Raw genomic sequence first — 14,842 nt, 5'->3', positions numbered from 1 at the left:
TCTTCATAGAATCAAAAGACTTGACCACAAAATGTGTGGGAATTGTCTCCTTCCTATTTTACAGATTTCTTCATTAAACCAAGCAAACCTCTTTCCCATTGCTTTACAAACTGTAGTTTTGAAAATTTCAGTCAAGACAATAATATCTGGAAATGCTAGGACACATGCTAAATATAGCCTTTTAAAGGACATATTTTTCTTGGTAGTCCATAGAGAATCATCCATCCATCCATGAGGATTTTTCAGAGACATTAACTTGACAGACAACCTAAGCCCTCCATTTGAATGACAGCACATGCACACAGGAACACATACACAGTTTGCACATGTCTCACACTTCTGTTCCCTTTTAAAAGATCATTGAAGGGGTGCCTGGGTGGCTCAGTGGGTTAAAGCCTCTGCCTTTGGCTCAGGTCATGATCTCAGGGTCCTGGGACTAAGCCCTATATCAGGCTCTCTGCTCAGTGGGGAGCCTGCTTCCCCCTCTCTCTCTCTCTCTGCCTGCTTCTCTGCAGACTTGTGATCTCTGTCTGTAAATAAATAAATACAATCTTTAAAAATAAAATAAAATAAAAGATCATTGAAAACAACATGAAGTGCTCTGATTAACTAACTCTCTGAACATTGTTTTATATTTATTATTGTTTTATACACAATGTACAAACTCAACAAATACACTAATTTATTTGCTTCTATTGTGATAATTAACACCAGTATAACAGCCAGGATTTCAAAAATTAAAAATAAAGTTAAAATTTCTCATTGCTTCCAGAGCCTATGCTGTCTTTTTTTTTTTCTTTAAAGGACTTAAACCATATCTCATTGTTTGTTTATTTGGACTTTAGGTCCTATGGTATCAATCAATATAACATTCATGTTTGGTTTTATATATTTCTTGATGCTGTCAACATGCCCAGGTTCTGCGCACATTTATTTTGGGAGCACCTACTGTCTTCACTGAGCCAGAAGACCAGGGTTTCAGTCTTAGCTCTGGCACTCATAGTCACTGTGCTATTGAACAAGTTACTCATAACTTCTAGTGCTCAATGTTCTTATCTATAAAGTGAAGACAATATAATTTCATTTCAATATTGTTAATGGGTTCAAATAAGTTAATAAGTGTGATTTTTTGATAATTTTAAAGCATTCTTAACCATTCTCCTAAAAGAATGAAAGCAATATCCATGCCCTTTTTGCAAAGTACATTTATTTACAAAAGCAATTCTATCAAGGGAAATCTTGACATGTAATGAATGAGTGTTTGGGAAATACATGAGTGATGTAAAGAATTTTAAGTCCAATAATTCTTAAATAGAATAAGAATGATTTATCAGATGAGCTACAGTGGAAGCTATGTGTAAGTATTATACATCTTTAGTTTTCTGTGAACCATTCAATTAACAAATTACAAATGGAACAATTAATTAGTGTAGCGAGCACAGCAAAAAATAAATGTAAATCAATGATCCAATACCTCTACTCCAATTAGCTTATTTTCTCTCTTGACCCTCTCAGACATATTATGTTTTATTAAAAAAGGAATTTAGAGACTCTACACAGTCAACCAACCCACAGATTAATCTAGAACTCTTGTTCTTATTTAATATTTGTTAAAATCTCAGTCTCACAAATGTTTATAGCTCAAACATACAAAGTGCCATGCTTGCCTTTATTCCACCACAGGGGAACCACATACATAGTGCTCTACCCAAGTGGAGGACATTTACTTTTCCAAACAAAATTTAACACAGCATGCGGGCTTTAGCAGTCTGAGGTATAAAAATGAAACTTGCAATTCATTTATAAATGTTTGAAATCACATCAATTTTCAAACCTTAAATTGATCTGAATAGTGACTATTTAAACCACAATTCTCATTCTTTTTATCTAATAGGTATAAGAACATCACCACAAAAAAATGTCCAGTAATTAAGGGTGTGAGGAAGGCAAAGAGTACGAGAAGTATGTGGGCATATCAGGGTTGAGATATTCCACTTGGCTGGATTTCCTTTTGTACACAACACACAGAGAGACTTGCCCATAAAAAAGCAAGAGATAAAGAGAGAGGAGGAGGGAGGGAGGGGAAAAGAGAAAAGGGCAGAGAGATAGACGGAGCCCAGAAAGGGGGAAGACAGAAAGACATACATTTAAACACTATTAATATTTCTGGATAAACCCAACCTACTATCAATTACAGTTAGACAAACAACTGTCAATCACAACTGAACAAACAGCCCCAAGTTTTCCTGTTTCTGGATGCCCACCTGATTTATAGTTTACCCATCATGCAGATACATGGCTTGGATATGTAGTCCATCAATGGCTGCCCACCTCTAAGATTAGATAATGAAATCTTATTTGTGTGCACTTTGTGGGGGGCAGGGCATTCCTTGCTTAGAGGGCCTGGGACAGGGAAGAAAAGAGCTGTTTTGGGGTTGCAGGGAAAGGGCCCAACTTCCACCTCCATGCCTGAGTTAAGAATTTGAGCTCAATTCTCAGAGTAGCTGTAATTGGTTCTTTACACTACTCATTTCCTCAGAATAGGAGCAGTTGGCTTCTATTAAAACTCTGGGTGACATGCAGCTTCCTTGCCCTATCTTCCGGAGCACTTTACATTAAGGGGAAATCACTGTAATCAAATCTCTGCATCTTTGCTGCTGCTAAATAAAACGAGGTACTTTCTTCCTGGGATTTTGCAAAGACAACTGGATGGATACACATAGAGCAGGCACACATCACATACCAACACAGTGTAACTCCCACAGAGTCTTTGCTCTCTCCTTCCATCCCTCCCTTTTCCCTCTCCTGAGGATTGCTGAACATTTTGCTCCAAACTCTCCAAGTCACCCACGTGTTTGTTCTCCCCTTTAGCTGTTCAATTTACTTTCTGACAAAGAGAAACTGAGTTGTTCTCAGGCTTTGCGCTGCAATCCTGGAACCAAGCTGTCTCACCCATTCCCAGTCACCATCAGATCTGCCCCACCAACCCCCCTCACTCTGGGGAGAGTGGAATGATTACTGGGAGTCTCCCTGGCTCAACAACCCCACCCCTTTCCTTCACTCTTCCTCCTACTGCAACAGAGCAAACTGAATTTGCCTGTTTAGTCCCACTTGCCAGGGTGGGATGGAAGTGGGTGGGAAGGGGATGGTGGGTGGTAGAGACAACTGCAAATCCCTCATTCTCTTTCACACACACACACACACACACACACACACACACACACACCATTTAAACTGTACTTTCAGGGTCTCTTACACACAGGTGAATCCTAACACTCTCAAGCAAGAACAAACACGCCCCTGCTTTCCCTCCCCCAATTCCCAGAATAGAATTTAGTCCTGGGTCCTAGATTGCTAGCGATAAAGAGACCAATGAGGAGAATTTGAGAACTGGGGAGGTGACCCCTTGTCTGAATGGGGGAGGGGGCGCTCTCCACTCACCGCCTGAGTCCCTGGAAGGAGGAGGGCCAGGACATCCTGGATTTCTTTAGGCCGGGCCGGTGGCCGGTCTCCACGGCGTAGGAGGTGCGGTCCATGGCACGGCAGTACAGGTAGCGCTCAGTGTCCGAGTAGCCGCGATGTCGGACCCGGCCGGTGGCCCCGCTCGAGGCGTAGCGGCCGCGAGCAGCCCCGGGAGGCGGCGGGGGCGGTGGCAGAGGGGGTGGCGGTGGCGGCTGCAGCGGACACTGGGGCTGGGGCTGGGGTGAGGACGGCGGTGGCGGGGGCAGGTGGTGATGGGGGTGCAGAAGGCGGAACTGGGGCTGCCGGAGCGGGTACTGGTGGTGCTGCTCGTGCCTCCAGAGGTGCTTGGGGGCTTTGAGTGTGGCCCCTCCGGCGCCGTCGCTGCCCTCGTCGCTGCCCGCACGGGCCGGCACGCTGCTGCCCTCTGCCTCCATCCTGGCTCGCACCTCCGAGCCCTGCTGTCCAGCCGGTTTCACCGCGCTGGCCCGAGCGCCTCCCGGATGCTGCTGCCGCTGCCGCAGCCGCTTCTGAAGCCGAAACAGAGGCTGGGCTCAGCTTCCCACTTGAAGCCACCAGAGGCTCCGGGCGACCGAGAGGGGGCTCTGCCAGCGGGAGGGGTCACAGAATGTGACAAGGCTCCCTCCACAGTGATTGAGGCAGAGATACACTCCTGGGCTCCCCAGTTCACCAAGACTAGGACGCGCGGTACGCTGCTTCACCAACAGCCGGTCCCTGTTTCCTCCCTTTCTTCTTCCCTTGCTTCCTTTGGGTGCCTGCAGCAAAAGCAGGGACTGTTAGCAGCTCTAGACGCAGAAAAAGCAGCAGCAGTAGTGGTAGCAGCCTCCTCAGTGCAGAGAGCCTGAACCCTGAGACCAGAGCTGCTGAAAAGTTGGACAGCTCCTGACTGGTGAGCCAAGCTGCGACTTTCTCCAAAACCACTCCAGCCAGTCAGAAGTCAGACCTGTCCTCCCGGATCCTTCCCCTCCCCGTGCCCCCGCCTCCCTCCCCCCACTGCCCTCCACTGCCCCAGAGCTTTCCTCTGCATCTCCACTTGCTTCAGTCTTCTTCGAGAAATGGAGTTCGGTTGTTTCTGTCGGATTCTCACAGCTTTTTGACGATGAACACCATGTTGGGGCTTCCAAAGATAAGGGATGTAACCTGGCAAAGTTGCTCAGAATGGTTTTTGTGCAGGTTGTTGAAAATTTCGATCTGGGTGAGGACCCAATATTAGGCCTGTTTCCCTGACAAAGGTTTAAATACTGTGTGGATCTTTCTCATAGCAGAGGGAATGCCCACTATTTCCTCTTGAAGATCTTCTTCCAGCTAGTACCTCATGTTGCTGCTGCATCTGTGATTAAGGTCCCCAGGAGTGGTCCTAGCTGGAAATCAAAGTGAATGGTTGTCAAGACTGAGATTTCTGGCTACAGTTAAGGTTGGGGAACCTTTTCCATTACAAACCTCTGTTTATCTTCAGGGATTTCTTCTGTCAGGGCCTGCCTGCAATTTTGTCTTTCTGCCACATCCAGCAGAAGACAGCTCAATTACCAAAGCGTTCAGAAACATGTATCACTATTATTCCACAGAAATCAGAGTCATATATGGCACTAAAATCCAAATTCCTTTATTTATCTTCCTTTATTTAGTATTTTCCTGCAATACTGGCTATTTTTTAGAAACTACAAGGTTTCAGAGTAACATATGTTCATATAATATAGAATAATCTATGTACATATGTACATAAATCTTCTTGTACCTTTATTATTATTATTATTAAAGGTTTTCTTTATTTATTTGACAGAGAGAGAGAGAGAGATCACAAGTAGGCAGAGAAGCAGGCAGAGAGAGAGGGGAAAGCTGAGCAGAGAGCCCGATGCGGGCTCGATCCCAGGACCCTGAGATCATGACCTAAGCCGAAGGCAGAGGCTTAACCCACTGAGTCACCCAGGTCCTCTCTTCTTGTACCTTTTTATATTTTAAATTATATTTAATTTTAGAATTAGACTTTATGGAAACTAGCACTGTAACATCCATTATTTGAAATACAGTTTTATTGATGGCTTACAATAGTTTGTTGGCAGTCTAATTAATCTATTTATCAGTCAATTTTGACACACTTGAATATATATATTTTATGCATATCATATAATAAATACTAAAGTACCAGAATCAAGAACCATTTCTCACACTCTGCAGAGTGCTGGAAATCCAAAGTCCTCTATATAGTGAATGCTCAGTGTACAAGAAATTGATGAAATACCATCAGTGAAAATAAGTGCTCACTTTGCTCACTGTTCCCTTCTCTAAGTGACAGCAATTAAATTTAATGCTTTGCAAAAATGACACTTGGCATTTCTACATGGGTATCTTTCTTTTTCCTCCTTCTCTCATTCTCTTCCTTGTCCTCCTTCTCCTTCCTCTTCTTCTAAGTGAGAAATGTCTCCTCCAGCATTTCAGTATTGGCATTTTTCCCATAGAGCCCATGTATAAAGCCTGAGAAAGGTTAGGTCTTGAGAGGAACAAGGCATTCCCCTAAGTATCACTTCCCTCTATGTAGCACTGAAAACATACTTGACTAAGGCATTCTTTCTCCCCTTTACAGACACAAGTGTGACTAATGGCAGTGGCCAAAGTATTTTCTATGCCTAGGAAGGCACTGAGCTGGTATCTTTCCAAACAAGAAAGGAGAGAAAAGGAAGTGTTTACAGTATAAATCATTTTTCAAATTCATCGCAGTATTAGTACCTGGAACTATTCCAAAGAAGTATACAAATTTCCTTTTCCCTCTGAAATTCTTGCCACCTTTCTCCTTGGTTGAGTCATGGCAGAATATCTATCTGAAACTTATAATCTTGCTTTTCAAACACTAACAGTATAAACAAGTAGTTTTTGATCTTCTTCTTTCCAAAATAAATAGAATTATCCAAACCTACCCTGCTTCTCACTGTCACTTTTCTTCTTTCTTTTAATTAATGAACAATTTCTTTTTCTTATAGTCTTCATTTACTTTTTGTAAATGATTCTTTCATTTTTACTATATAATTACAAGTCAGGTATATTTTTAAAGATAAAGGTAAGAAAGTCATTTACCAAACTAAAAAGCTTTTGCACAATAAAAGAAATCATCAACAACATGATGAGGCAATCCACTGAATGAAAGAAGATATTTATAAATCATACATCTGATAAGGGGATTAATATCCAAAATATATAAAGAACTTACATAATTTAATGTCAAAATAACATACAACCCAATTTAAAAATGGGCAGAGAACTTGAATAGACATTTTTCCAAGGAAGACATTCAGATGGCCTGTAGGCACATGAAAAAGTGTTCAACATCAATAATCATCAGCAAAATGCAAATCAAAACCACAATGAGATATCACCTCACACAAACTGGTTATTATCAAAAAGCCAAAAAATAGAAAATGCTGGTGAGGCTTTGGAGAAAAAGAACCCTTCTATACTGTTGGTGGGAATATATATTAGTGCAGCAATCATGGAAAACAGTATAGAGATTACTCAAAAAAGTTTTCAGAATAGAACTGCCATGTGGTCTATCAATTCCACTTCTGAATAGTTCAGTGAAAATGAAAACATGAATCCCAATAAATACATGCATTCTTATGTTTATCACAGCATTAGTTACAAAAATCAAGATATGGAAACAACACAATTTTCTATGGATAGATGTACATACACACAATGTATATGTGTATGTACACACACACACACACACACACACGCACACATACACAGTAAACTATTACTCAGTCAAGAAAGAAGGAGATCCTGACATTTGCAAAAACACACGTGGACCTTGAGGGCATTATGCTAAATGAAATAAATCAGAGAAAGACAAATATATGATTTCTTATATGTGAATCAAAACAAAAAACCAGAAACACACTCACACATATAGGAAACAAATTGTTGGTTACAAGAGTGGGGAGGGATTGGGGGGATGGGTGAAATAGGTGGAGGGGATTAAGAGGTACAAATTACCAATTATAAAAAAATAATTCATGGGGATGTTATATACAGCATAGGGAATATAGTGAACTATACAGCAATAATTGTGTATGGTGATAGATGGTATCTAGACTCAAGGTGGGAATCATTTTACAACATATAAAAATATCAAATCACTATGAAGTATACTTGAAACTAAAAAGATATTGTATGTGAATTTATACTTCAATAAAAAAATCAAAAGAAAATCATGTAAGTACCCATGTCCCCAGTTTGAGAGTTTGCAACTTCTATAATTCCAGGAGATTACTTACAGTAGTAGTTTATTGTGTGACCTTTGAGGTAAGACAGCTTAGGTTCAAATCCCCCACTTCTTAGTCATGTGAACTAGCTCTAAATTACTTACCCACCATGTCTCTTATATGCAAAGTAGTATTATTATCCATCTCACAGGTCTTGTGATTATTTAATACTTAGCACAATGCCTTATGCACAGTAAGTACCTAATAAAAGCTACCAATTTGGATCATTCCTGATAGAGCTGGAAGAATCCTAAATTTGATTTTACTCAGTGGTTTCAAAGCACAGTTGAACCTAAGGAGTATCACCTTGGAGACCATTAAAAACTTCTGATGTTAAGCCCTAGACCAGTGATTTCAAACTGTGATGTTATCAGAATCACCAAGAGACAAGTTAAGAACACAAAAGCCCAAGCTCCTTAAAGCAGTTAGAGTTTGGGACTTTGTACTTTTACCAAGTTGGCCATGTGATTCTGAATCCAACTAAAATTTGAAAACCATTGCCACACCTAAACAAATGAAATCAATATTTCTGGGGGAAGAACCCAGATGACTGCATTTTTAAAAACTCCTTAGCTGACTTCAATATTTCGGTAACTACCGATTCAGAACTATTCCCTTACTATACAGTTGCAAAATTACTTTAGGTTCTCTTAGTTTACTTGCCCACATGACTCAAATACTTTTTGGCAAACCTAGTTCAAGAGTCTAGAGCTCATGAAAATATATACTTTCTCTATGACTCTTGTCTCTATGTTACAAGAAAATCTTACATAGTTAAAAATTGAGACTTCTAGTCTTCCTCTTCAAAACTCTTTTCATTAATCTAAGGGTTGAGCACTCATACTTAAAATAACCAAAAATGGAAATAATCAATGGGGACATCAGTTTTCCATTCTTAAACATCAAATAAATGATCTATTTTCCCCACTGATTGACCGTAAATGCTGTTTTATAGGTACAATCTGAGAAAGTATTCAAACACTAATGGGTTCATATGGGGCCTCCTTGAAAGCTTTCACCACTCATTATCAGCACATCTGTATAAAAAGTAAAAAATTCTAGTAAATGATCAGTGCATTTTTCCTGACAAACATAAATAAGTTAGTTGGTGCCATTACCATGGTACAGAGATTATATACACCAGCACCACCACCCTTTTTTGCCAATGCATTTCAAATCTGCCCTAGCAATCTAATCAATCACTCAATGTTCTGCTGGACAATTAACAAAGAAGAGCATTCCTGTTAATTATGATAGAGAGTTCTGGCAGAAAAGATGTCAATAAAAAAGCTAAGAGTGAGCAAGGATCATTTCAATTCAGAACACGGAATTAAATATAAGTTATGATAACTAAGAGTCCTCTGTTATCTTCATGATGAGAGGAAGATTTAAATGAAACTTTCTTTTTGCATATATCCTAGATATATTGGAATGCACATGCTATGTTATTTGTTAGTATGTATCAATCTAATGACAGTCATCATAGAGTTGGAAATTTTCATCATCAGATACTGTTTTTCACAAAGCCAAACTATTGCCTAGTTAGAAATATCCAAAGGATGCATCCAGAGTCTTAGATTTCACCCAAGTGAAATGTTTTTCAGAAACAGCGTTTAGGCCTTTCTTGTGGATATATTAAGGACTTTTAGAATAGTAACCATTTATACATATATTAAATATTGTTAATATTACCACTTTAAGTACTAGTACTAAAGTCCCTATCCCATTGTTTCCATATTTTAGATCATTTTCAGTAATTTTTCTCTAATATGAAACAAAGAGCAATATGTGAGAAATGTTGAACTAAGAAACGCTACGTTTGAGCACATTTTTCTTTGATTAGCGCACTGATAGAAATTCAGCAGTAACTGCTTGGCTGGCCCTACAGGTTTCAGTACTACCAGAAACTAATCTTGTAACTTTCTAACAACACGACTCCACTTGTCAATTCAATAAAAATACTGGTTATGTGTCAGTTCCCATGCAGACTTCAGTATTTAATTGATGAGCATGAAAAAATACTTGTCCTCAAGGAGCTTTGTGTCTTTAAGGGAAGGAAACAAATAGACAAGTATAACTCAGGAAGAGAGACAGAGTGTGTGAGACATAGGTGTGAGACATAAATGGGGATATGTAATGTCTGGTACACAAGAGGAACATTCAATTTGTAAGGGTCAGTGGGCCTTCACAATAAGGAAGCTAATGCCAAGACCTCAAGAACAAGGTGAAATCAGTTAATTGTACCTTGTATGACCATGTATGTATGACTGTATATTTGTCTTGGGGAGCATCAAAGGTAAATGCATAATGGGAAGAAATTAGTACTGGCAAAATCTCAGAGATGAGAGGAATTCTGGGGCACTGGAAATTCAAGAAATGCCAAGTAATATTATGAATCCCTAAGAAGGACAAGTAGTTAAGTAGGCAAATATCTCATAACAAATCACCTTTTAGAAAGGGCACCCTAAAGGCAATATATTTACGATGTGTGAATCTGGTAAGTTGACGAATAGGAAGCAAACAGAAAAGAAATCAAGGATATGAGAGGAATATGGAGAATAACAGATAATAGGCTGCCCCTGAGAAGTAGATTGAACTCTAAGATGCAAATGGAAGGACTTTCCTTAAACCAGACCAAAGCCAACATTTCCATTGTGACAGCAGAGAAATAGAAAATGATGAATTCTGGGTGCCTGGGTGGCTCAGTGGGTTAAGCCGCTGCCTTCGGCTCAGGTCATGATTTTCAGTGCCCGCATCGGGCTCGCTGCTCAGCAGGGAGCCTGCTTCCTCCTCTCTCTCTGCCTGCCTCTCTGCCTACTTGTGATCTCTCTCTATCAAATAAATAAATAAAATCTTTAAAAAAAAAAGAAAATGATGAATTCTGATGGAAGTTAATTGCATTTCTCAAATATTTAACTTTTGGCATTCTTCCAAATAATTTTCATACCCCATTTTATTTAATCCTTACAACAATGTACTTCTTCATATTTTAACAATTTTGTTTCATACCCCATTTTATTTAATCCTTACAACAATGTACTTCTTCATATTTTAACAATTTTGAAAATCACAAGGAGTCTTTCTAAAGAGACTAACAGGACTGTGCGAGTCTCCTGCAGATGTTGAGTGTGACCCATGTGATCTTAACTCTACATAGAAAACATCTGTTGTTCATTGTCTCAACATTAATTTATTCATTCAACCAATGCTTATTGAACACGTAGTATGTGCCAAACATAGGATCTGGAGGAAAAGAACAGAATAAAACAGTACAGTTTTGGCTCTCCTGTTCTAATTGGAAGAAAGAGAATAAAAACTCAAACAAATATGTAAAAATGCCAGATGAGGCTAATTGCTATAAGGCAAAGAGAAGCAAATTGAGAAGTTAGCATATGATGTTTGGGAGTGAAGGAAGTAAGGGTGTCAGCCAGCATCCAAGGCTATGAAAAATGCAAGTGCAAAGTTATTGCCATAGCAGCAGTTTGCCATATTGGGGAGTACCAAGCCAACCAGTGGCCTGGGGTAAAGTAAAGGGGAAGCTATTTGGAAATGAATTCAAGTCAAGGAGGGCCATGTTGGAATAGTAAAGATTTCTGATTCATTATTTGTATTCAAAGAACATCACCTAGTTGAGTTTTAGACTTAATTACACGAGATTTAGACACCTAATATTTATTTAAAATTTCTTCAAAAGACTATACTATATTGCCTCACTGAAGAGATAACTAACTCCATATGTAGAAATAATAAAAAATATGCCTGGGAGATAAACATCTATTGTAAGTAAAGAAAATATTTCTTCCAGGAAGAAAGACTGCACTTCCATACTTTATTATAAAGCAAAAGATATTCATAATACTTGAAGCTGTTTAATCACTGAAGTAACTACATTGTTTAATCACTGAAGCAACTACAAAATAATTTCTGATCATTCACTAAGAATACACTTAAAAAGACTAGATATTCCCTAATTCTGTGGAAGAACTTTCAAAGTGACTGATTCATGAGACCTGAAGGATGATTACTCAGGTGCTAAATGTCCATCTGTCAAAAGCTTCTAGCTGAGTTTTAAAAGAGCATCCTGAGCTTCTAATATTTGACAATTAAATTTTAAAAGCACGTAGAGAAGTGTTTTCTTGAGGCACTTGTGCCTCTTTATGCCCAGCTCTATGGAAGATGACAAGGATCCACTTTCTAAATATCTACCCTAAACCAAAATAAAAAGAAATCATTCTCCCTTTAAAAAAAAAAAAAAAAGGAATCAACATACCTTGAAATGTCACTCTCAATATCAAACATGCAAAAGAGATTATGAGAAGTAGCTTGTTACTATGAAATTAGGCCTAACCTGCCAAAGGCCAAAAACAGTTAGGACTTTTTCAATTATTTTTTAAAAAAGATTTATTTTATTTGAGAGAGAGAGAGAGAGAGAGAGCACATGAGGGAGAGCATGAGTGTTGTGAGTATGGGTGGGGGAGAGTATCCAAGCTGAGTGCTGAGCCTCAGCGGGGCTCTAACTTGGGACACTGAGCTCATGACCTGAGCAGAAAGCAAGAGTCAGACACTTAACCAAATGTGCCACCCAAGCACCCTAAGAATCTTTAAATTCTTAATGTGAAGAAGATTTAATCTTAGACTTTAAGGTGCTGAAAAGTGGGATGCCTGGGTGGCTCAGTGGGTTAAACCTCTGTCTTCGGCTCAGGTCATGATCTCAGGGTTTGGGGATTGAGCCCCACATCCCTCTGCTCAGCGGGGAGCATGCTTCCCCCACTCTCTATGCCTGCCTCTCTGCCTACTTGTGATCTCTCTCTGTCAAATAAATAAATAAGATCTTTAAAAAAAAGGATGCTGAAAAGTAACAAGGTAGGCAGGGATACAGCAAAATGTATTCATTTCCCTTTAGAAAATGTACATTTAAAGTAGTTTTCTTATCTTATAAAACTCCTATTAAATTGACTATTGTCAATTAATGTGTTTCTTAAATAAAAGATTTCCAGCATTAACTCCAGTTTACATCTAGGAAGTGGAGGCTGATAGTAGCAATTATTGGCCCAAGGTCAGTTATTTGTTTGGTTTGAAAGTCGTAACTTGAGCCCTTGCCAACCTCATTCTGAAACCTGTGATCTTGCCTAGATGACAGAGGGATAAGATAAATACAGAAGTTTTTAAATTAAAATGTCTATGGATTGGGGTACCTGGGTGGCTCAGTCAGTTAAGTGTCTGCCTCCAGCTCAGTCACTAATCCCAGGACCCTGGGATTGAGCCCTGCATCGGGCTCCTTGCTTGGTGGGAGTCTGCTTCTCCCTCTCCTTTTACCCCTGTTAATGCTCTCTCTCTCTCTTTCAAATAAATAAACAAATAAAATCTTTTAAAATGTCAATGGATAAATTGTTTAATAATATCAGTGGATGGGTGGTTTAATACAAAATTAGAGAACCTAAAAGATATAAGCTGAAATATCAGAAATAGCTTGTGTGAGGGACAAGATACAAATATCCATTATCAATACTTCTAATCAACTAAGAAAAATACACACATAAATATTGAAGATAAATGGATTAAAAAGGAAGAAACAAAACTGTCACTTGCTGATGATAACATTATCTACATACAAAACACAAAGGAATATGGAGACTTTTAGAATGTTAATTAAGTTTAGAGGGCTAACTGATTTATAAGAATCAGTGGCATAAAACCCACATCATCACCAACAGAACAGATACACCTGAGGTGGGTATGAGTGAGCAATGTGGAACTGAAAATTCCATCCGTGAAAGACAAATCTGAAAGAGATTCATAAACAATTTGTAATAATAAATGTGTTATTTTTCAGCAGTATCATAATTACTATCCGAAGTAAATAAGACCTCAAATTTGGAGGCTTCTTATATTGAGAGAAGACAAGTTACTACATCTGTCCTCAAGGAATACACATTCCCTCCAAAAAAGGGAACTGGGATCACTACCAGGGACATTCTCACAAACTAATTTTAATTATAGCCCAGTTACTCACTTTCTTTGTGAATGTAAAATTTTTAATAAAATAGTACTTTTTAAAAAAAAGATTTTATTTGTTTATTTGACAGACAGAGATCACAAGTAGACAGAGAGGCAGACAGAGAGAGAGAGAGGGAAGCAAGCTCCCTGCTGAGCAGAGAGCCCGATGCGGGACTCGATCCCAGGACCCTGGGATCATGACCTGAGCTGAAGGCAGCGGCTTAACCCACTGAGCCACCCAGGCACCCCAATGAAATAGTACTTTTAAAAAACATTGAGAAAATGTGTTACTTATTTTGATAGAACTTAAAAATTTCCATGTAACTTGACGAGCATAATAGAAATAAGAACCTTGGGAAAGGAAAAAATATATAGAATTCACAATTCAAGGCAGACTCATTGACATACTAGTTTTTAATGTTTCTGCTTGCTTATTCCATCTTCTTGCAGACTTCACACTATGATATAAGATTTTATTTATTTATTTATTTATTTTTATATATATAATTTTTTATTTTTTATAAACATATATTTTTATCCCCAGGGGTACAGGTCTGTGAATCACCAGGTTTACACACTTCACAGCACTCACCAAAGCACATACCCTCCCCAATGTCCATAATCCCACCCCCTTCTCCCAATGTAGTTTTGCCATTGTATTTGGAGGAAGGAGAAGGAAGATATTAACCATTATTCTCCTCAGCATGACACTACCACTTTAAAATAAATGGAAGATCCATGGTCTAATATTACTAAGGCTGAGTAACTTTCCCCCAGCTCAGTGCATGGAAAATAGCATATTCTCTTCATGCATAAATAATGGAAATCTCATCATTGAATTGTTTAGAATGCTTTGTGGAGTGTGCCAAATGTAGACCTAGATTTATTTGCAATGGCCTCTGTGCAGATTCAAAGATGTGGACTAAGTGGCCAGTTATAAACTACACACTGTGCTTATTAATCCAGTCCCTCTTTGATGTTGATCAAATAACCCACTATTGCTGAAGGTGTTCAGTCAAAATGGTCAAGCCAATAGTCCTACTGAATTTAAAGATTTTTCTAAAAGGTACGTCATTCATCATCCTTATTAAGGGAATGGGTACCACAGC

At 38.9% G+C, this 14,842-nt stretch overlaps 1 protein-coding gene across 14 annotated transcripts in view; it reads right to left on the bottom strand.

Annotated features, from left to right (window-relative positions):
• PDE4D (phosphodiesterase 4D) overlaps positions 1-14,842 on the bottom strand; it is a 1,511,392-nt gene that overhangs the window by 897,784 nt on the left and 598,766 nt on the right. The window contains exon 5 of one of the 14 annotated variants that reach the window (XM_082725920.1): positions 3,442-4,841. The exons of the other annotated variants lie outside the window; for them this stretch is intronic. Coding sequence (XP_082582046.1) covers positions 3,442-3,896 — 455 coding nt within the window. The 5' untranslated portion in view covers positions 3,897-4,841. The remainder of the gene's footprint in view (positions 1-3,441; positions 4,842-14,842) is intronic. 14 annotated transcript variants of the gene reach the window in all.

The sequence above is a fragment of the Mustela nivalis genome, assembly GCF_964662115.1.
Source record: "Mustela nivalis genome assembly, chromosome: 3".
Classification (NCBI taxonomy): domain Eukaryota; kingdom Metazoa; phylum Chordata; class Mammalia; order Carnivora; family Mustelidae; genus Mustela; species Mustela nivalis.
This window is presented reverse-complemented; position numbering and strand designations above follow the sequence as displayed.